This window comes from Athene noctua, chromosome 3 (genome assembly GCF_965140245.1).
Source record: "Athene noctua chromosome 3, bAthNoc1.hap1.1, whole genome shotgun sequence".
Lineage (NCBI taxonomy): Eukaryota > Metazoa > Chordata > Aves > Strigiformes > Strigidae > Athene > Athene noctua.
This window is the reverse complement of record NC_134039.1, coordinates 23,011,289-23,036,050: the sequence shown is the minus strand read 5'-3', so window position 1 is coordinate 23,036,050 and position 24,762 is coordinate 23,011,289. Positions and strand designations below refer to the sequence as shown.

Sequence of the window (24,762 nt, the reverse complement as noted above, 5' to 3'; positions counted from 1 at the left end):
AAAGTTAAGGAGCTGGAATCCACAGGCCAGAGGTTGATTCTGAGTTATACTAACATAAACATAACCCTGTTGTAAATAATGGAATTATTCTGGAAGAAGATAATTTAACAGAATAAAATGTAACTCAATACCAATAAATTTAAGACAGTAATAGTCCTTGTATTACAAAGTTATGGCTTCAAGACCTAATGAAACAAAATAGCAGTTTCCAAATTGATTCAGTACTCACTTCTACAGCATAATGCAGAGACGAGGATGCTGGATGCAATGAAAGGTTCTCAAGTGGCTTAATATAAGGTTTCTCCCATCCTGAAGCCAAGGACCACTCAATTGTCAGCATATTATCAGTGAACACAGTTCCAAATACCAAACCACTGGGGTCTGGTTTTTCCTTGAAAGTCGTAGCTGGAGTGATAATCAAGTCTGAAGCCTGAAGGAACATGAAGACAAAAATTAAGAGTGTATAAACAATTAAATTAGACTGATTTAAAAATGGTTCTGCATCAGTGAACATGGACAAATGCAATATTTTATCTGTAGAGACATTTAATGACAAAATGATTAAAGGCGGCTAACCTCTGAATAGCTGGCAAAGTAGTCATACTGTGTATGCACATATACACACTGTGCTGCTTATACCAGAAGTAGTTAGCATATTTTGAAGCACTGTCAAGTGGAGGAAGCAGTACAAGGTGTAAAACCAGAAAATTAGCAGATGAAAATTTATTGGACATTTAGATTAACAAATCCATACAAGTTTCAGAAACACCCAATTGCTGTACCTCAGAACATAAAATGAAATTCAGAAATTAATCCCTCTCACAACTAAGTAGACATGTTACACTCATTTTCCTTTAATGCATAAAACCAGTGTGAGAGATCAGAGCCAGCACATTACTTGTGTTATGCTAGCTTGTTCATTCATGTTCATATTTTCCTAGAAAGATCCCATTAGCAAAGAAGGCTAAGTGTTTCTCTGCATGATTAACTGTAGAATCTTTCTCTGGTTTTAGTAGCTCATACGGTATGAATCATCCTAAATAACAGCAGGAGAAGGAGGAAAGCAGGATCTTTGCCACTTCACTCCCCTTTTATACACAGATAGGGGCTAAACAACGAGAGAGAACTATGAAGTTGGCAGAGTCTTGATCCACCCTCTCCATTCTCTTTCTATGCCATCTGAGCATTCCAACTGCGCTGGTCAGAGGCAAGGAAGAATTCAACAAAGAATTGTTTTCAAAGCCCTATTTTCCTTCATAACATAACTCAGAAAGCATTGGCCCGTATTACAAACCCTCAAATTAAATCCTTCTCTATGTTGGCTACATACAGAACAGACTGCAATGCAGGTAGTTCAGACTATTGTTCAAATGATTTTCACGTGCCCTAAAAAGGTGGTAGTGCAAGAGATATCACTGACTTCGACTTCTCAAACTCAGCATGCCGTCTGCAAAATGAGAAAAAATTAGTCCCAAGCTTTTGAAAAAGAACACATGCACCCCTGTCTCTATAAATAACCTCATTTTCAAGATGTCTTTAATGAACAATGGCCTATTTTTTATTGATTGGTTATTTTGTTTTGTTTTGTTTTTCTTAATGGCTTAGATGTGAAATTAAGAGCTGGAGCATATGAATAGCTAAAAGCTTGTTTCATACTATCTCCAGTTACAGGGCTTGTCTAGATATTACAGTGCATTAGCCTGGTTGAACTAATACATAATCTGATGAACCAACAATTACTCTTCTTAACTCTTTATGGTACCCTTTATCCTGCTGATAGTGAATGCTCCAATGAGAAAAGCACTACTTAATGATGTCCTGAAAATAAAAATTAATTTTACCTGACAACCTCTTATCACGTGCCTCGGGAAAAAAGCTATTACAGAAGAGCGTGGATGGAAATAAAAGCCACAAAGGAGTGCTTGAAATTATCAACAATGCAAGACTCAGCTCAGTAGAACACTTATGCAGGAACAGGATGTCAGTGGGGCTTAAGTGAGGATGTAGAACACAGTTACATCCTTGGCTTTACCTCTGGACAGAATCACAGCTTCTGAAGAATTCCTACTGCCAGTGACATTAGCAGCTCTCCCTGAAGTCAAGGTTTCTGTCTTGTCTCAGGTCATTTCATTAAGGTAATGATCTTTACAGTAAACTGGCCTGAGGAATTATCCTATGAAGTCATCCCCTAGAACTCCCATCATTGTGCTGATTTCTGCTTTTATGCCTCAGTTTGTCACTTCCACAGCTGTGGTAGCACAACTAATTGAAAGGCAGCACTATAAAACAGTTTGCCAAACTCATCAGGATTAACAAATAGCTTTTTCTTTAAGGATGGGGAAGGATTTTAACATGCCTCTTCTCACAGGCCTACAAACACATGCACAGGGAGCAGTGACCTGCAGCCACAAGTGAAGAAACATGCCCACTTGGAAGTATTTGGGCTTTCTTTAACCCAGTTTTGCCACCAAAGATATTTCTCTAGATTTGGAGACCTGGTGTTCAGGAGAGCCTTGGACAGAGTCTCTGTCATGTGAGTGATAATTTAATATAACTATGCTGATCAAATACAAGCATACTGTTATGCCTTAATGGTTAATACAAAGAGGGTCCCAGATAGAGTCACTCCTGTGCTGGTTTGTTAGAGATATGAGGTGGGCCAAGCACTCAGTCCTGCAAATTCAATAAAATGGGTACTCCCATGTGGATGGTGGTCACACAGCAGTGACTATAGCTCAGAGCAGTAGCCCGCACTGCTTAGCTCTCAGGCCCAAGGATTGAGGACTTTCTGCAATCACAAGCAGGAATCGCTGGACTGGATTTCAGGTTGAGTCACTTGAAGGCAGAAAGCCTAGGGGTAGATAGCTATGATGCTTATCCAGAAAAGAAGCAACTAGCTTATGGACCACAGAGCTTCCTGGAGCTGTGTAGTCTGAACAAGTAGCCCACCTGCTGTTTCTCACCTCTTTCAGCATTTAGGGAAACCAGCTTTCACTCAGGCATTCTGCAAACACTTAACAATATCAGGTACAACATCTGACCCATAACACTTCCTTCAAACACAGTAGGAACGCCCTGCAGAAGATCTCAAATATAGGCTAAGCTGCACAGACCAGTAGGCCAACAATCATTAAACAGGCAAAAAAGGCAATTTTCCAGATCCCTGTAACCCTGTTAAGCTCTCAAGAGATGCATTTAAGATTTTTTTTGGCCATTACTTTCTTAAGATCCTTTCTTAAAGGTCTTCCCCCTTATTCATTCTATTGTATTTGTCTCCCTCTTTTTAACAAGCAGCAAGTAGTGCAAGTTAACAGTGTGCAAAATCACCTGAATCCTTCAGAAACCCAATACTTTTTATGCAAGACACCATCAAGTGCTGTAATATATTCAATCTTTTTTTTTTTTTTTTTTTCCATGAAGGGGGATGCAGGTGGGGCATTGGAGAACCCTTCCTTGGAGTACTCTCTCCCACAGTGTGGTCTGCAGCATGAAGTATTGCCAGCACCCTCGACATCTTCTAGGTCCCTGAGTAATGAGAGCCTCTACACAACATCTCACCTGGCCCACAGATCCTTTCATCTTAACTTGCCTCAAAGTCCTGTCCCAGCATTTTGTGGTGCTGTTCAAGCAGCACCAGCAGGAGAGAAACCATTCAGAAGAACCCACACAAAGAGAGCAGAGCAGGGCCAGGTGACTAATACCAGGAGTACTGATTAGGTATCAATGCCTATTACTTTAATATCATTAATATAATTTAAAATTATCACAGTGCTACCATAGTATCACCTATGACCTTTATAAACTGCAATTTAATTTTTTCCTTTGTCAACATTCCCCCAGCCCTGAAAGCAGCATATGAATGATGTATTAGGGACTGCCCTTAACACTCATCCAGATCTCTGCTGTTTGTACTGTCAGACAAAGGGCAATTTTTAACTAGGTTTGTATTTTGCTTGTTTATCAATGTGCTCTCAAGCACCTTCTGATGCTCCTGCCTAATAAAACCATTAAACTGGTAAATGCAGGAACAAAAAGTATAAGGGAGATAAAGACAGAAAATGATGTAGTACACAGTCTATTGAGTGCAGCTATTTGGCCCCTGTTGCCTAAAGTAAAAAGAAAAAGATGTAGTTCCAGTCCCACAAACTCTTCATGTTGCAGCAGTACAGTACATACAAGATGTATGTGCCTAGGTCCCAGCCCAAAGCACTCTGGTAAGAAATAGGAAGAAGCAGATGGCCCTGCCTGTGGTAGGCAAAATGGAGTGGTGGAGAAGCCAGCTGGATACCGTTGATTTTCAGGGCTAATATAGCAACACTATACCTGCAAACAGCCACTGTCTCCACCAGACGCACATTTTTGAATAGCCCCTCATCTGAAAAATGCCTGCTGATTCCAACATAACTTCTTCAGAGAGAAGATTTACCCAACCCAAGAAAAGAAGGTATAGCGTGACCTCCTGAAACTAAAATTCATCATTTGATCCTAACAGATCTTGTCAGTTACGAGCTAGGTCAAATTAAATGTGATGTGCTGGTCAGTGCCGATTTTAACAAAGCTGTAGCAAGACATCCTGGTGCCCCTAGCCAAGATGTCAGTTTAATGCTTATTCTACCCAGCCTTTGCAATAGCCCTAAGTGGATTTGGAGCTGACAGCAGCCTCTGGGCAGAGTTGTTACTCTCATTTTTACATTCCTACCTTTCTTACCCTAGAGGTCTGTCTCAGGTAGGTGCAGATGGCAATTCCATATTTTGTCCTACTCTTTCCATCAAGTTTTGCCAATGCCTTCCCAAATGATCCTTGGCTGTGGTTATTTTCGCTGCACTGAAATTACTAGACCATAAGCAGTAGGTTGAGCAGCTGTAACAGGTCTAATCCATTTGACATACCCAAACTTTTCTAAGCACTGTGCTGGGCCAAGTCTTTCTATCACTTACTTGAGTAAAAACAGAGTTGGCAGTCTCAGCTGTAAAATAACTTACAAGATACCTAACTATAACAGCAAGTTTCAGCAGAGATCCTCAAAATATTAACATCCGCTCAGTGAGATTGACTGTAATATATTCTGATGAAGTAAGTAACCTCCCTGACTTTTAGTCAAGGCAATTCACTCAAGATCACAAAGCAACTGCAATTATTGGGGTTTATTACTTATGCAGAGTTTGTAAACGTATCCTAGGAAAGATCAGGTCCTTCTGATGCAATAACAGACACGGAAGCATAGGCAAAATTGAGTAATTTGCTTTGCCCTTGCACATCAAAATGTGGTTGCAGTAGCATAGCAAATTTTAAGGAAACAGATTACAAAGAGCGTCAGGAATTACTATTAAGAGGAAAGGTAACAAAATATAGCCAGGGAGAGTTGGAGACAATGAGGCTGGGACTAGACAGAATGGTTTTGAAGAGGGCTTCAGGGATGAGGATGTAATTTTCCTGCTGTTCAGTCCTTATGGATGCGGCACTCCCATCATTGATTTTGGGCCCTCCCCAAGCACCCACATCTCTGTCTCAGGAAGCCATTCTTTCTGCTGGAGCAGACTTTCACCCCACAACACCTTCTGCCTGGCCTCCTGAATCTGAGACTCCTCCTATATGACAGACTGGGGAGAAGAGGTTTGCACTGCCAAAGAGAAGCAGTGGCTGTGAACTAGGTTGAGGATACTAACAAGGCTGAAAGAAGTGGCTTGTTAATTCACCTTTGGAAGCTGAAACTTTTTCTTCTCTTAAAAAAGTGGTTTTTTGGCCTTGCAGCCAATGAGCAAGCTATCACCTTTCTCCTGTAACTCATTCAGCTCCATCACTTTCCAGACCTAGAGCTGCAGGTAGCAGAGGATTGTCCCCACTGTCACCTGAGCAGTGATCTAGCTGGCTGAAGAAACTCATTCATTCAATATTCCAGCACATCAGCCCCATACAGCAGGGTTCAGGCTACAATATATTACACATAATTGCTTCTGTAGGGCAGCTACTATGAGCAGCCCACAGTGAATTGCAACCTGATCCAGGAAGAGCCTTCACCACATGGATCTGCTTTCTGTAGGCAGACATCATGTATCATGCTTAGCAGTTACTGATGCCCACAAAAGAGAGGCTTGTGCCAAACTATTGCCAAACTCTGAGTGGAATCAGGGATGACATGCCAACTCCTCCATCAGCTACATCAGAGCAGACCACAACAGTGCTAGACTATGCAACTAGAAAGTAGAAAAAGGTTACACAGGCTGTGTGTGGTGTTAGGGCAACTGGTACTTTTCTCCTCCATTGGGACAAAATAAGCTATCACCTGTTCTGCCTGTTCCTAAACCCTATTTTAGAAATAGAAATGCTGAATACTGTTCCAATAGATGAGACGAACTGCAACCTCCCTCTAGAAGGTGTTATTTTTGTCTAGTTTGTCTGACCTACTACCTCTCAGCTCTATCTGCTAATCACTAGCTGACATCACAGCAGCATCTACTTGAGTCAAAAAGGGATTTATGTCCTACAGGCCTAGGGTAAACCAAAGTCTGTGGCTTTGTTGCTTTTCCCATCCTCACCTCCTTTAGAAAATACTGCTAGTTTTCTGGGGCAAAGACCATTACTTTCTGTATAGGGTTAAACCCTGTATGGCTCTGATCACAATAATAAAGTCTATAGTAGAAACAATAAAGTTCTATCAACTCAAACCAGATTAAGACAGAGTTAAATAAATTCTTAGAAATCTATTACTAGCTTGTAAGTATAAAAAGTAATGTTAATGTAAGGTAACCTACAATCCCTTTACCATCATTAGTATTTTAAATTTACAGCAGAGCCTGAGGCTTGAGAATGGAAAGTGTGTCAAGATATAATAAGATTTGAGCAGGAAGAAAGCCCTAATTTTCCTACTATATAAAAAATAAAAAGAAACAAAATATAATAAAATATCTTCTGCAACCCCAGGGAGAATACCCAGATATCTTTCAACACAGAGCTTCTCTGAGACTTCATCTGAGAACCTGTTAGCACAAGTAATTGGACTCGGGCCTGGAATCTTTGCATCAGGTTGACTGTACACTGTGTAATAAACCACAGAACAAATGACAAAGCAAAAGGGAGTTGAAGTTCTGAATCATTTGTGAGTCAGTCATGGAAAAAGCAGAAAATACAGCTGGAAGGACTTTGTCTAGTCCATCTTCTGCAAGGCACCTAACCTAAACTATTCATAACAGGTACTTATCAAATATTTGTCAAACCAAAGAATGAGCTTCTGCTATGTTCTGCAAGCAATGGGAAGAAGAGCACAACATACTGTTGGCTTCTTTAACCTTTCCCCTGACCTAATGGATACTCCAACTCTGATGCAGGAATGTTTGATTTGGAGCAGCAGGCAGGGAAGTAAACCTGCTCTGACAAGACAACAGATTAGTGGTTGGAATTGACATAAACTTCTTGCCTTAGAAAATGAAAAGGTCAATTAGGGCAGAATCACAGCTGAAAATACATTCTGAACCTCCCAAAACGTATCAGAATGGAAATAAAGATGTTGGAAAGCTACAGTCTGGCTAGACTGTAGAAAAAGCATTGAAGAAACATCTTGCCCTACAAAACACCCAAGCACATGGGTAATGCATATCATTGATTTCAATGGCACTAACTAAATTTCAAGAGTTTTTCTATATGTTGTTGAAATATTGCTCTGTACCAACTCCCACTGATTTGATCCAAAGCCCATTTAAGTTAATCAAAAACCCTTCCTCCAGATTTGTAGGAATATGGATTATAAGGTATGCAAAACTACCTGAATCCTTATGTCTCACCCATTTCTACTGCTTCAGGAAAATTAAATAGACTAGTAATAGTTGGTGTGTGTGTGTTTGTCCCTTACTCATTGGTCTGTCCTCCACTGACACAAGTTATATATTTTTAAAGTTAAGATAGATGGAGGAATGGGGCTCCTACAGATCTTAAGGAAAACTTCTACATGATATTAAGGAAATTTGAAGGAAAGCATTTGTTTGATTTTAATGGGGTCTATCTCCTCTACTCCAGCTAATGGTATTTTCAGATCTGTGAAAACCAGTCATCTAGTATCTCATCTATCAATGAATTATATAAAACATTTCAAAAATGGCTACATCTTATATAAAACACCAAGGTGCTGATAAGACTATTAAACATAGGAACAGAAACTGGACACATTATTGCATTCTGGTCCTATAAACACTTTCTGTTTGCTAACAGCTATTCAGTCAACTAAGTGGGATGATCAGAAAGTGTGAATAGGGAGGAAGCATGAGCAGGCTTTAATACAGTCATTGCACTGGACTGAAAAACACACTGCCGTAGCTCACCGTTACTGCTGGCCAGGTTAGCTATATAAAAATCCTCTTTGGCCATGCAACTGCACTTCATGTCTGCAATGGAGATACACCTGGGCTTCTGATTAGAAAGAAGTCCATATAGGGATTCAAAGACTGTAATTCTGTAATAGCATAATTCCTTGTCAGAAAGTCCTGTCATGCTCAAACATTTCTACAGATACAAAACTAGGACCATTCTTCACTAATGGAACATTAATTAATTACCCTATTCATACTATTCACTATTAGTATATAGTGCTGCTTCTTAGAAGATTTGACAGCTTGGTTAATGCAATTCCTGATGCTGCTCTTTGCCTCACAACCACTATGTTTCTGCATTGTAGCATAAACAGAATGTTCCGTTTTTAGAAAGAGTTTGCCTGAGAGAAGGTTTGAGCCTAACACAAGCTGAGGGATCACACTGGCCTGTGATACAAAACTGGAATAGAGAGATCTGCGACATTTCACTGATACCACACTTCTGTACAGTGGCACAGTGTTTTAGATGTTCAAATAATGCTGTATTAAAACAAAACTTATAAATTTGGACCACAAAGATTTAAGACACTACTGTCTCCTGGTTGGGGAAACATCATTTCTATTTCACGTATAGAAAGTGAAACAAAAATTTAGATATTTACATCTAAGCTTTTCTTTAAAAAGTAGCCATATTGAAGGAAGAAATAAATTGAAAAGCTAAATTTCAAACAAAGAAGTTGGAAATATTTCACCTAAGTAGCCTGGCTAGTCACAAACGTGTTATGTGGAATAGCTGAGAATAGAATCATAATCTCACATGTCCAAGTCCTGAGAAGCTGCAGTTAAATCTTCTTACCGTGATTTTAATAAGCTTGCAGACATGCAGGAAAGTGGATTCATGGAATGAAAGCATTCAGAATTTATAATTTCATATGGAATTTCAAAAACTTTTAGCAATATAAAAAGCTTTCATGGTACAGTCTCTTACATAGAGGTTACAGGAATAATTTCAAACATTCAGTTAACCACACCTGCCTTTTCCTCTCATCCCACACCCCTCTCACACTGGTAGACATAAGGTATACTTACAATTTGCCATGAACTTCAGTGTTTGATCTGCCAATGACACTGCCATATTTTGTCAATACATTCCATTCAGTACTTTCTTAGAAATGGGTACTAAATACGGGACTAAGATAAAACCTCTTCCAGCTCTCTAGGCTATTAGTTTGTGAGAGTTAGGATGTAGAGTTCATTTCAAAAGTAAGCAGAAAAGACAGCAGAATCCTATGAAAAAAAAGACTAAATTATCTTCCTAAATTGTAGTTCCTATTCATGTGTGTTCACCAAAGAAAACATTTAATAGCAAACCTGGGGACTTGATATCACAATTACATAACAATTTAAGAATTCTTGGAAAAAGGTATGGACACCATGGATTTTACAAGTTTTTGAATAAAATAATTTCCTTTGGGAATCATTTGCTGGTGGCAAAGCCCTGTATTTTAAAAGTAATTCCTCACCTTGGGACAAATAAATCCAGAAAATTATACAAGCCAAATGGAATTTCTAAAATTCTGGTAGGATTTCTGTGCTTTTACAGACTCCAACTATATCTTAATCTCCTAGTTAAAAAGAAGATAAAGCATCACTTTCTTTGTGCTATAAATCAACGCAGCCAAACTATCCCCTGCCTGGTTTTCTAGCATCTTCCTTTAATCTTGGCTGAAAGCTCCTGTTATTCACCAAAGACAATTAGCTTTAATTGCAAATCCTACTGCTTCTGATAATGGGACAATCAGCTTATCTAACTACAACTTAGAAAACTTATTTGCTAAAAGCCTGCAACTATTTGGAAGAACATTACCTACCTAAAGAGAAACACAGAACTACTTGCCACCAAGGTAAAACTGAAGAGAGCTGCAATGGATCTCAAATGCTACATTATAGATGGGTTCCTGATGGCATGAGAAACCTACTTGCAGACTGTTGGGATATCATCCCTTAGTGTACCATGGAAGAATCATGGTGAATTATTTTCAGAGCACTAAGAACTTGTCACTGCTCAGTAGCATTTCTACTACTGCAATGACACTACTGCTGCTACCTTGTGATAACAAGTTTGATTTAGAAACATTGATATGCTAAGTAGAGCCATCAGCAATACTAAGCTGCATTAGTGTACCCTCCACCTGTGCATGCAACTTGCATGGTTTCCTTAAGGAAAGCCACTTTCTCCTAGCAACCAACAACTACTGAAACACTCATTAACACATACTGGGCTTTGTTTTTTCTCTCTTTCATCAAAATAGGACGCTCAGGTGTAAACACTGTCCTGGTTTCAGCTGGGAGAGAGTTAATTTTCTTCCTAGTAGCTGGTATAGTGTTGAGTTTTGGATTTAGTATGAACCTCATGAAGTTCAACAAGGTCAAATGCAAGGTCTTGCACGTAGGTCAGGGCAATCCCAAGCACAAATACAGGCTGGGTGATGAGTGAATAGAGAGCAGCTCTACAGAGAAGGACTTGGGAGTATAAGTGGATAAAAAACTATGAGGCAGCAATGTGCGCTCACAGCCCAGAAAGCCAACTGTATCCTGGGCTGCATCAAGAGAAGTGTGGCCAGCAGGTCGAAGGAGATGATTCTCCCCTTCTACTCTGCTCTCATGGAACCTCCACCTGGAGCACTGTGTCCAGCTCTGGGGCCCCCAACATAAAAAAGACATGGACCCGCTCAAGCAGGTCCAGAGGAGGCCATGAAGATGATCAGGGGGCTGGAGCACCTTCCTTGTGAGGACAGGCTGAGAGAGTTGGGGTTGTTCAGCCTGGAGAAGAGAAGGCCCCAGGGAGACCTTATAGTGGCCTTCCAGTACTTAAAGGGGGCTACAGAAAAGATGGGGAGGGACTCCTGATCAGGGAGTGTAGGGATAGGATGAGGGGTAATGGTTTTAAAGTGAAAGAGGGTAGATTTAGATTAGATATAAGAAAGAAATTTTTTACTGTGAGGGCAGGAAGAAACAGGAACAGGTTGCCCAGAGAAGCTGTGGCTGCCCCCTCCCTGGCAGTGTTCAAGGCCGGGTTGGATGGGACTTTGAGCAACCTGGGCTAGTGGAAGGTGTCCCTGCCCATGGCAGGGGGGGTTGGAACTGGATGATCTTTAAAGTCCCTTTCAACCCAAACCATTCTATGATATGAAAATAATGTTGATAACACACTGACCGTTTTAGGATATGCTACTAAGTAGTGTTTATACTAAGTCAAGGATTTTTCATCTTCTCATGCCCTGTCAGCAGGGAGGCTGGAAAAGCACAAGAAGTTGGGAGGGGATACGGCCAGGACAGCTGACACAATGTGGCCAAATCCATACCATATGATGTCATGCCCAGTATATAAACTGCGGGGAGTTGTCTGTGAGGGACAGAGCTCAGAAACTGACTGGACATCAGTCAATAAGTGGTTTGCAATTGCACTGTGCATCACTTGTTTTGTATATTCTAATTCTTCTATTATTAGTCATTTTAAAATTATAATAATAATAATTATTTTCTTCCTTTCCTGTCCTATTAAACTGCCTTTACCTCAACCCACAAGTTCGACTTTTTAATTTCTTTTAATTCTCTCCCCCATCCTACTGGGTGGGGGGAGTGAGCAAATGGCTGTGTGGCACTTAGTTGCTGCTGGGGTTAAACCACGACAGCTCACTGTGTGTTGATTATTACTGTGACCCAGACACATACTTTCCTAATAACTGGAATGAAAGCAGCAGATACGTAAGTCAGTTTTGTCCAGCTATTATTAGTGATATTCAAAAGAGTTTGTGCAATGCCTGTGTGGAAGCAGGATACTACAGAAACCACTCAATCTTTGCTGTGCTGTAGCTGGTTTCCCTCTTGGCAGGTGAAGATGAGGGAATGGATGTGACTGCAAATCACCTGAAGTAATTCTGCAGCTTATACATACCCTGCTAGGGGACATAACAAAGTGATCTGAAGGCTCTGCCATCTAATAATATTATTACTCACCAATACTTTTTTGACTCAACATATGACAAAAAGCATATCATTTTATTGCCATTGGTGAAAATCTAGAGTGAATAGATTCAGCTGTATTCAAGATAAAATCAGAATGACCTTTTTTAAAGCAATACCCAGTCCACAAATGCTAAGTACAGTTATGACAACAACAGAATTAGCCTCTACCTCAGCATCCTGATTAAACAGTGGCTACAGCTATGTACTTCCACGGAAATGATATGGAGATGACCTACCAAATGGTAACTGACACAGTTTTAGTTTAGGATGTTCAGACTGGACACCAGAAAAAAAAATATTTTCTGAAAGAGAGTAGCTCAGCATTGCATTCAACAGACAAAGTCACCGGTGACCTGGTCTTGTGCTGATTAGACTCCCACTTCCAGTGGGAGGATTGACCAGATGGCTTATGGTTCTGAGACACAAAATATTTGGAGATGCCTTATCGTGTAACATTATACACACACATACATACAGATATCCAATTGGTTGTTTTTCTTTTACTGCTTCAAGACAGTTTATATAAAAGCAGATTCCTTATATACACATTTTAGGGAGCTACTGCTCATCATGACATCAAGATATTGGTAAATTTCTGTAATAAACTTTTTTCCCATACAACTTCACATGAACATAAAGGAAAATGTTCTATTTGATCAAATGAAATTTAAAATGCGGTCTAATACAGAATTTAAAATGGAAATGCAGGACATTCTTCTAACACCTCTCCTAACCCCAAAACCACAAAAGAATCAACAGCTGCCACATGACAAAAAGCCTCACTGAGTGCCCATATGCTTTGGCAGACAAATAATTTATTGATGTCAATATAAAATGATGAATTGAGAACAAGCTGAAAAGGGAGAGATGTGAAAACATATAAACCATGTAAAGCGCTTTATATTTTTTAGCCTTGTACATAATGTGGTAACTATAATTCATATATGTCCTCATTCCAAAAATATTTCAGTATTCCCTTGATCCAGATGCTCTGAGTATGTCAGAAACTTTACCAACTGCTCATATAAAATGAAAACACAAGAGAAGTGCTATGTAGTCCCTAAACTCTTCAAGGAGTGGAACTTCCACCATATCACTCTAATGTGCCAATGTGATACAGTCAATTAGTTCAGACTTTAAAAAGATGTTTCAAAAAATTAGACTATTTTGTATTTTATATGTTTTCAATCTTTGCATTGGAGGGTAATAAAGAAAACTTGGTGAAGACACAATTTTCTTCTTTAAAAAAATGGGATTGGAGACTTGTTTATTCTTTATCTGTCAACAACCTTTTCACATATAAAATAGTTTTCTAAAATAAAGCTTAAAACTGCCTAATATCTCAAAATGGATTGTTCCCTCTCCCAATTCTCAGAGTAAGGAATCCTATGTCCTACTATATTTGATACAAATTATAGATGCACTTGAGTTTCATTAGTATATACATGGTAATGAATTACAGTAATGTAATTACAGTGATTTCATTAATGTAAACATGGAAAATGCAATAATTAGTCAGGTTTTCCTTTGAAAAACTGATTTGAAAATAGGTATATCTTTCTCCACAGAAAAAAGGAATTTTTCCAACTCTAATGTACACTATGTAACAAGAAATACTGCATACTGCAGTAACATCTAACCTACATCTTAACTTCATAGATTACTCCTGTAATACTACCTTATATATAATTTTAATGTTTCCAGGGTAAGATATAGACATGTTCTTTATTTTTAATGCTATTATATTATTTGTTAAGAATGTGAAACAAGGCAGAGAATTGAAATCAACACAGTATGTTTTGCATAGAGTCAAGCATGTTCAGTCATTTCATGCAAAGGCTACATGTTTTAAAACAGGCAATAAAGGTCCTGTTACAAGGAACAATTACATTTGTATGAAGAGACCTTCAAGAACAAGATTAATGTCTGTAAAACTTTCATTGGCAATCTCTCAGTTTGAACCACAATGCCTTACAGAAAATTCACTGTATCCAGAATCTCACACAGCTAGATGTGAGCTAGCTTCAAACTGGAAGCCATGCAAACATATTATCATAGCACTGTATTCAGTCTAGCAAGTCCAAGATTTCAACAGGGATTATTAGTTTGAGCACAGCACTGCGCTAACCTGCCTATATAGCTTCCAGTCTGCTGTGGGCTCACACGCCACTGGCTCTGAGGCTGGGAAGGTTAGGTCTGCTGCAGAAGACTTCAGGAACACTCACAATTATTTAGAGTAACATAAGGAGCCATTCAGATACAGAAACTCCACTTAAACATTTTTCATTCCACTACCACAAGTCTTCATATTAGAAAGTCAATCCAGATTCTCTTGTAAATCCCAGCTGCTTTATTTGGCATAGGAGACTAGTCAGTATTCCCTAGAAGTTTTTGTGCCATTTGGTACACTAAATAAGCCATTAAAAATTAAAACAAAAGAACTGAATTTTGGACCAATAAGATGCTCAACTAATTCTACATAGCTTCAGATCATTAAAATATAGATAAACACAACAGGAATAGGCAATACCTTCTTAAAATGGTTCATGTATCAGTCTCAAAGAGAAAATGTATTCCATGACAAAAGGTTACATGAAAACTAAAATCATCTTTCTGGATATGGATTGATAACATGAGGAAAAATAAAGGCAAACATAGATGCCTTTAGTTTATTAAAGCCAAGTATTATGAATCCAAAGTGAGAGCTAATACACACATTAAAAGAAACCAAATTAAAGTTACATATGGAAACAGACTGCTACATTATCCCGACAACATTCATTCTGTCTTGTGACAGTACAATAAGCAGAATGAATGCAATAAAGAAATTACCAGATTTTTAATCTGAAGCATTAAGTACCTTAGACATAACTGCCTGCTATTTCATGGTATTACTGAATGCAAAAAAACCCATGTGTAAGAGCAAAACCAGATCTGTGCATTTCTTGACTCAACATTCTGAAATATGTTCAGTGGTACAGAGGATGACTGCACTTTCCACTACTGATTTCATACTCCCCTCCTAGAGATCCAATGCTGGCAACAGTCAAAAACTACAAGTATAACTTCTTAGGTTATGGTCACAAACTACAGCGAGTTAGTTAAATAAATAAATATGTGTGTATACAACAGTTGGGGGAGAGAGGAAGATTTCACTCTAGTGGAAGGAGCTGGGTAGATAAAACCTGGAGATTTGACATTTTCTACAATACAGGAAATTCTAGCATAATCACTATTTCCTTACATGTTTCTTATCTGTTCCAAGATCTCTGGTTATGTATTAACTCTAAATGGGATACATTAAGTATCTTATAAATCAGAGACCAGTCAGGATAAGATTTTTAAATGCAAATGTGAGTCAAATTAAGTAGTTCAGCAGCAGTTAAAATGAACAAAGTGCCAGTTCTGACCTACTGACTTAAAAGCAGCCTGTGAGAATCAAAACCAGAGAGCAGCTAACAGAGGGGCTTACTGCTTTCTAGAAAAGCTGTATGTAGCATTCACTCCTTCCTTCCGTCCTGGTGTATAGGGACTCTTTGAGTCCATCTTTCCAAGTCAGGCAGAAATTGCAGTAAAATTCAAAGCAGCTCACACCACATAAAAAACATAGCACTGCATTCTAAAAAGAAATGTCTTTAGAGGGCTAATCTGGCATTTAAATATTGGTCATCATAGAGTTTAAACAACATGTTTTCTGTAAGCATAAAACAAAACCATACCGTTTTCTACATTCCCACAATCTTGGATTACTTAGGTTACTGGCACAAAATTGCAGCTTTCTTCAGCACAGTCAGTCCCATGGGTGAATTGATTCCTTTGAAATATTATTAGCTATAATTTCTGAAGTTGTACCCAACACTGCATTGCACAGAAATGTTTGTGAAGTTCCCTAGAATGAATCCAGGTTATTTTATTCGTCATTGTCTGGTGTCATTTTTTCCTTAATTTATTAAGTTTTTATTTTTATTTTGACAATGAAGTTAAAGATACCGCAAATAATTATTATAATGCATGACACTGCAATCAATACCTGTATTCCTATCATAACTATCACACACACAACCCCCACAGTACAATATTTTCTAAAAAAGAAATGTAACCCTTACTGGTGACTGCAGCTAATCTTCAGAAACAGAGCCATAAGGCAGGAATGGACTTACGAAGTAGATGTCAGCCTGAGCCAGCTGTTTTTTCTAGTATTATTCCCTTTATGACCATCTGTCCCACCTGCTAATATATTTTTACCCTCACACAGGCTCTCCACTACAATAATTTGCCATTCTGGCTGACATACAAGTATCAATAGAAAGAAAACTATTAAATCCAATTTTGTGACACCCAATATTTGGAGCTTTTGTAAGGCACCTGCTTGACTGCTGGTATATTTAAATCTGCCTTAAGTCTGCTTTAGTTTATGTCCAGTTCACCTACGACCCAAACACTAACAGAGTTTGTTGCCACTCTGTCTCTCTTTCTTCTGGACTGTGTCAGTGAGTGGAATGAAACAGTACAGTGCAGTTACACAGGAGTCTTCTCTCTGTTTTCATATACACTAGCACACTTTACTGAATGAATCTACTGAAATCTATCATGACTATTTATTAAAAGTGAAAAAACTCTGCACTCCATACTTGTGAATTCTTGAGGTTTCAAAACTGTATTTTTCAGCACTTTCCATATCAGACCTTCTGGCTAAAATGTCATCCTAAATATTCCTTCTTGGGCAGAATTGCCAGAGATACAATGCAAAGAAAGGAGGAAGAGAACTGGGAAGGGCTGAGAATGGCATGTTGCTACATGGCAAGCACCATTTATTTCCTCTATCTGGCTAAAGCATGGCAACTAAAAGGGAAATAACTACTTAAGCATAATTCAAAAGACTGCACAGCAATGACACTGCCCAAAATACATCAGGAAGAACGTGACAGTTACAAAGTATATAACTATAATTTCATCTCATGTACTGCTGACAATAGTCCACAATAACGGGAAGGGAACTGCTGAAAAAGCACATGTGAGGTCATCTTTTTCTGGGTACTATTTTTAAACATCTGCAAAATATAGATGAGGCTTTTTAAAGATTGCAGAACAGGGAAATAGAGGGGGAAAAAGAATTACAGATGTGTGACATAAGGAATAAAGGCAAAAGAAGTCTAAAGACAGGCAGAAAAAAAAAGGGAATGACAATAGAAGGTAAAATTCAAAAGGAGCACATGCTGATGGGCTTTACAATTCCAACAGAAAATTAAAAGTTGACATCTGTGTCCATACAGTGTTTAAAATGAGCTCTTAGTTACTAGCACTGCATTCAGGAAGGAGGCAGAGGAAGAGTGATATCTTAACTGAGCTCAGTTCTAAGCATAAGATTAAAATGAAAAAGAGAGGAATTCAATCTCATGTCAGTTCCTGGCAGCTGCTTGGTATTCCTTATTATCATAGGTCTGTTTGCTTGTTGAGTGCTGATAATGTGCCAGAGCTGTGGTGTGCTTTGGAGACCTCCCGAGATCCTTAGCTCTACAAGTTTGAGACCAGATGGAAAAATCTGTTTTTGAACACCATTCATAGCGCCGAAGTTTAACAAATAATAGTTACATAGACTTTGTTTGGAAAAAAACTTAATGGGGGAAGCCAATCTTTATTTCTATTGCTTTTGGAACAGGTAAGAGTTAAAAATAAAATCACCTATACCACTTTAATTTTTGCTACTAATGTTTTAGCTAGTACCTGGAACAATAATAAAGTTCTTATTGTAACATTCTTGATTTCTACATTGAAAACATTTTCAGCAAACACAATTTACAGAATTATTTATGGAATTACTATGTTCAAGAGTGTCAGTAGCTATGAACCCCTGCACAACAATCACTACCATGTTACAGATGCTGTCTGGCACCATCTACTGAAATGCTTCAGAGACTTATCTTTTAACAAACATACCTTGAAAGATTCAGTCATGTGCTTTGTTGTTTCGCCTGAACATCCTTCAGCTGTGCACTCATTCTGACAGCCCTAGAAGAAGTAAAACCAGAAGAAATCAAATTCTATGCACATTGCAGAAAAGTTCATACACATTCAGTTAAATCTTTTAAGGGGTAGATGATCATCATCACTAAATGTATTAGCAAGAACTTTTTGGTAGTTTCTTAACACAAATTTTCACCTTCTAGGGTTTCTGTTTTACTTCAGTTGCATTATTCTGCACAACTATATTTCAGGGCTTTATAGGAGACACAGCATCCTGACTTAGATCATTGCTCTGAAATGTGGAATGGTATGGACAGCATCACAAGTCTTTCATTCTAGGCTGAATAAATAAACTGTGTTTTCTACTCAGTTCCATCAGATCCCAGTTTCTCTACTAAAGCATCCACCTAACAGATTTGCTTTTGCCTTTTCTCGGAGAAACCTGACTAGGCAGAATGGAAGTAAAAGGGAAAGAATTATTTTTGTTAAATCCTTCATTAAATGAAGACACTAATAAGGAATGCCCACCTATATAAATATATAATCAGAGTATTTTGAAATGTCTACTATGTTGAACTTAAGGGTTCTGCCACTGAGCATGCTAAAAAGGAACCAAAAGGAGTGATAATTCTAGGCATCCTTCTGTTCAGCAACAGAGGGATAACACAGAGAGGTGTAAGCCATCCACCTAAAAGTTAGATCTCCAGTTTCCACAGCATCAGGCTAGCATCTTTGTGGATCCTCCTGCACTAGCTAGACCTTCCTTGCCAGTAGCCAGTAAATGTATATCAAACCCAATGGAATAGAGTGAAGGAGACAAGTACAGCCCTGACAGCATTTCTTGTTTCCAAGCAGCCTTTAAGAGAGAGCTGGAAAGATGAAGTGAGAGTAGAGGTTTGGGAGAAGGAAGAAGGTGCCAGGAGCAAGACTCTCTGGGGGATGGGCCATGGAGGGGATGGCTAGGAGGATGGCTTCAGGGAAGTACAACTGGCAAGATGGAGGGTATGGCAGGGGGAATGGTTAGCTGCTGAGATGAGGCCAGGGATGGTTGAGTATGGGGGAACAGTCAGCCTGGTCAGAAGACCTGTCTAAGGGGGTGAAGGAAAGACAGAGGCACTAAGGGATGTTGTTGCCAGGGCTGAGAGGAAAGGGCCTTTCAACCCTAAAAGGGAAAAGCGCTAGCAGGAGCCTGCACTGCCTGCTCCACCACTCGGTGGCTTCTCACCCTGCCACACTTCAGACTTGCTGCATCTTGGGTGGGAAGGCCCCAGATCAAAGGTATCAAACATCCCTGAAGGAAAGGGGTGCACAGGAAACCCTTCATGGTCAGACCTGTGAGATCCCTGCCCCAAGCTCTTAACCAGGGAGCAGCTGTCACCCTCCAAGGAGGGCTGTGTATAGGGTGGATGGCAGTGCCAGGGAGACACCAGCCACCACAGTCCTGCAGCAACCACCAATCTGTGGGGCCAGGACTGGGGCTGCATGGCTCACAGGCTGTGAAACATGACACACACACAAGGCAAATTACTTGATTTTTTTACTTTATGCAGATCTCGAGGATATGGTAGAGGAGGAGGGGGAAGTGGTATCTTCAGTAGACCTTTAACAGATAGTAAGCTTGCTACCAACAAAAGAAAAAGCAAACTCCCAGACACAGCAGTTCTCACTTCCCCTCCCCTCCAACGCCCCAAGGAGGCCTTAACATCCCTCCAGCCTTTTCTCACCATCAGCTTTAACCCTTTCGTTCCTCTCATTTTCTAACTACAGCGAGACATGCAATCACTGCTACAGGCTCCTTCCTGGCAACTAAAGGAGGATTTGCCACGACAAATCACAGATCTCTTTACAATGAGCTAATATGCTTTACCTTAAAACCTTATTAAAAATATGTTAAAGCTTAGGGGCTTTTTACTCCAGAAAGACAAGCCTTTTTGGTAGAGTTCAGTGGCACTCAGTCTCATACTCTAGCAGGGCTAATATGTTACCCAAACTGAGGGACAGTCTGAACTAAGCACTGTATAATATAGGTGCTTGCTTTCCCTGTAATTCTTCAAATACTTCTGAATTCAGTGGTAAAATCCCAGAAGGCCTTCACGACACCATCAGTTTATAATGGTTAAGTATTCTGCAGTGAATTAAGACAACTGATGTTTCTCTTGACTGCAGTGAATTAGGTTGGAGACCATGATGGTTACCAGCTAACAGGATAGTAACTGCCAACTGTGGAGCAAGAATTTCTCAATCAGCTCCATTGCTGATTTTTGTCTAATATCTAGTATGCAAAGTTGGATTTTTCTGATAATCATTACTGGTGACAGTAAATACTGACAAAATTAAACCATTATGCTTCAGCTTCTTCCCATCTTTTCTTTGTGAAGTTGCCCTAAAGCAAGTGTTGGTATCAAAACAGAGAGGACTGAAGCTGGATACAGTTTGATATTCTTTTTCATGATCTTTAAAATGATACAAAACTTGTGTGTGAATTTGAAGTGTGGAACACCTACAGGAACAGTCTCTAGGGGCTTGATCCTGTTGCCCTTCTGTTCAAGGTTCCCATTGAACTCAGTGAAGTCAACAGCCTATTTTCTGGGCATGTGCCACGGGGCCAATCCTGTTCTCCATGAAGTCATTATGTTTTACAGATTTAACTCATATTTAAGGCAAGTAGCTAACTGCTTTTGTTAACCGCACTGAGATTGAGTTAATCCCTCAGCACTAGAAAGGCATACCACAATTACTTTCTAATTGATGGAGTCATATTTTAATGACTCCATGGCTTTTAAATCTGAAACATGTTGTTAAATGTAATAGGGAAAATTACTCCCTAGTTTAGTGCCAACATTGCCAAGGGAGATAGCCAAGCATAAATTTGCCCTTTGTGTTTAGTAGCATGGTAGGTTTAAAACTACATCCATTAAAACATTGATGTTATTCTAAAAATACATTTGAGCCACTGGATCAATGTCTCCTCAAAAGTGACTCAAGTCTGTATCAAGTTGCTATGCAATTACACAAGCATGACAGTATTTCCTACATTGTGGTGCAGAGCTAACATTTTCTTTATGGTATATGTAACTGCTTTTACTAAATTGGAAATAGGTTAGTATCTCACATTTTTCCTTGAAAAATACTGAAATTACACATTGATTTTGTCATTACAGTAAAGCCTGTATGAGAGAAAAAGTGTAAAAATTATGCTAGATTAAATTTTGTTAAAAGATAGGATTCATATGTCATTGCATCACTGAGAAACACTACTAAACTAAAGGCCTGGTGTTGAGTAATTCTGTCTTTAATTTTATAAAAGATCTCAACGATATAATATCATTGCAAATCTTTTAGCATGTTTTATCACAATATACTTAGTTGGATAATAGTGCTCCCTCACACTAGTACTTACTTCCAATCTAACTCATACAAAGAAAAGGTAAGCCTTAGGGAGGTTAGTCTCCTCCCAACATGTGAAGGACCATTGTGTGTATAACACTGTAATGCTAGGGCCTGAATAATGTAGCTAGTAGTGGGGATGAAAAGCTGTGAGAATGTGTATCCAACTGCCCTTGCTTAGTGTTTGTCTTGTTAGAAGTTCCCTTTGTTCCCTTCCCCGCCCCCCCCCCCCCCCCCCCCGCGCCCCGAGCCCCAGCCAGGCTTTCTGTGGAATCCAGCAGGATGATGAAAACAGATGTTTCTGCTCAAAACAAAGGTGTAAGTTATTCTGGCTTGATGATTTTTGGTATATAAGGCTGGACCCACTTGCTATGACTTTGGAAGCCTTACCTAGGGGTGCATAGGTCTTCCCACTTGCAGGGAAAGGCTCTGCAAATCCTTGCTGTAACCGGGGCTCCCCAGCAGATCTGGATGATGGTAACGTGTGGAAGTGGTGAGGTGTCTTTCTTAATCACCGTTCTTCCCCGTTGTGTAGCAATAATCAGGTGTATTGCCTTACTTAACTGTATGTAGTAATAATTAGGTGTACTATTCTATATTTTTCTTACTGCTTAATTTTTTGTAGTACTTAGTTATACCCTTTAATTATCACAGTAAAATAAGCCTACTATTTTCACTCTAGTGTCTGAATTTAATTGGCATCCTCAGTCAGCAGAACATACACTTACCAGCACTTTTGAAAATTTTATACTTAATAGCTTTCACCTGCACTTCTACTAGAGCTTTCTCAAACCTGAATATTCAACTCATAGGTTTGGTCCTCAAACTGCATTAGGCATATGTATTTTCAACATCTTTTAGCAACAGGATGTTCTTGGCTTTCTCTGCTGCCTTTGGCACACCTTCTCTGACTGTTATTCTGTTACAGGCATGAGATCTTGTAGCCAAAGTATTGACTTGCAAGAGCACTCACCCACTGTTACCATTTTGACATCCCTCTAGTTATGGTCATCTTTTAGGGTATCCTCCTGCATCTCACAGCTTCTTCAAAACAGAGTCTACCTCTTTTATGCAGTCAGATCACTTGTCCTTCAGCTGAAATGACCTTCTGTTACAAAAATAGGTCCACCTCCTCCCTAGGCTGCCTACACTACATGAATCTGCCTTAGTTTTTCCTGTGCCCTCACACTTGGTGACTTTTGAGACTCAGTGGTAACATCAATGTCTTTGTTCTTGCTTGGGATTATCTGTTCTGTGATTCTACCAGGTCCTTTGTCAAAATGCTGTTCTTAGATTTTAGCTTCCCCATTATCCCCTAGGCTGATCCTCAGTTATGAAATAGGAACTGAAGATTATTAGAAGCCTCATCACTGTAAATGTAAGCTGCAAACTGCATTTCTTTATCCTACATTTTATGACATGAAATAATAACAAAACGGCACCTGTTCTCAAAAAATTTGCAGTTACCTCTATATGCCATGTACTTTGTCACCCTTTTTCAAAGAAATCTGATTGTTTAATCTGTTCTGTGCTCACATAATTTCCCCTGTTTGATAACTCTCCTCACCACTGAGGAACAGAAAAATTTCCCTAGTGGAAGGCAGGAGTAAAGAAATTGCAAATAATTTCTACAGAACTCACACTTTCAGTGAGGAAATCATATCTGTCGCTTCTCGGAACAACTCAAGATCTGCAGTTTCACAAAATCCTTAGTCATCTTTTTGTTTTTGCCAGTGCTTGTGAGCTTATGCAAGTCAGCCCACAGACAGCTCTGTCTCCCCTCCAAGTGAGAATTTCCTCAACAGCACCAGTGCCCTGGTTAGAGTACTACCAGTGATACAGAACATCTGAAAATTCAGTCTTATGCCCACAAAAGGACTGTAGACAGTGCTTTGTTGGCAGGCACTGGCTATTCATAGAGACAAGAACCTAAAGAAGCAAATAAGCCACAGCTACGACTGCATGTAATTCCCTTTACCAAGGCAAGCCCATCTCCTGCTATGCAGAGAAAATTAAACCCAAGACTATATTGTAGCAGTCATCAGACCCCAGCAAAGATGGAATGGGAGTTTCCTCTCAGTCAGAAGTCATATGAGAAACAGTTGGTCAGTGAAGAAAATTCTTTGAGGCATTTCTTCAAGCTAAAACAGTGCCTTACTGCTTTTTCACATGCTTTCTTCTGGCTACTGGCTAATGAATATTTCATGCTCTAATTTACACTGTAAGGATAATGAAATTAGAATACTTGTCAGATTCCAGGAATCTAGCAGATCAATAAATTCAATATGTGACTTATACTATGGTACTGCCTACAGGTGGGCCAAATCAGGTGTGTGATGACAGGTACTTCAGCATTCAAAGCCATACAAATCAGAGTTGCCTTTCTGTTTCAGGAACAAATGAGAGTCCAATGTGCACAAATGTCACATACTCTGTGTATTGCTACAGTCATATAAAACACTTCCATGACTTCAAAAGAGTTTTCATCTGCCCCTAGGAAATGTTAACAGAATTTGGCAGCCATGCCACATAAAACATGAATTTGCAGGAAAAAACCCAGTAATGGTATTCATAGCTTTAAAAAAACCCCAAACAACCAACCACTGTCAGACTGAGAAACTGAATGTTGCTGTAGGGCTGAGTCATATAATACTATTTTTAATATCAACTAAAAAGATATTTAGTGACACTTATGAAAGACTTCCAGAGCTCAGGAAGCTCATTTATGGAATCTAACAGCCAGGCATGTTTACCACAGCTGTCACAGGAGTAGCTGCGTGCTATAAAGTTGTTTGAATACTGTCTTTGTATTGTATGTATGTGAACGTGAACATACAGGTATGAATGTGTTACCATGCAAGTGTCACCAAATACATTCACTGGGCTGGGTCATTTATATGGTAGCATGGCACATCTTATCCACATGACTTCTTTTAAATCTATCCTTTTCAAAATCAACACAGGAGGAGCAAGAAGACTAATTCTTAAATTGTATTTCTAACCAATAATCAAGCTAAACAGATCTTTGAGGTATCTTTGTTTGTTAGTTTGGTGCACTCTCCATGTTTTGGCTTGTCAGCC

General features: G+C 39.2%; 1 protein-coding gene across 2 annotated transcripts in view; it reads right to left on the bottom strand.

Annotated features, from left to right (window-relative positions):
- BCAT1 (branched chain amino acid transaminase 1) overlaps positions 1-24,762 on the bottom strand; it is a 66,324-nt gene that overhangs the window by 30,485 nt on the left and 11,077 nt on the right. For both annotated transcript variants that reach the window (XM_074902271.1, XM_074902273.1), the window contains exons 2-3: positions 18,268-18,339; positions 230-430 (exon numbers count right to left, since the gene is read on the bottom strand). In XM_074902271.1, coding sequence (XP_074758372.1) covers positions 230-430; positions 18,268-18,339 — 273 coding nt within the window. The remainder of the gene's footprint in view (positions 1-229; positions 431-18,267; positions 18,340-24,762) is intronic.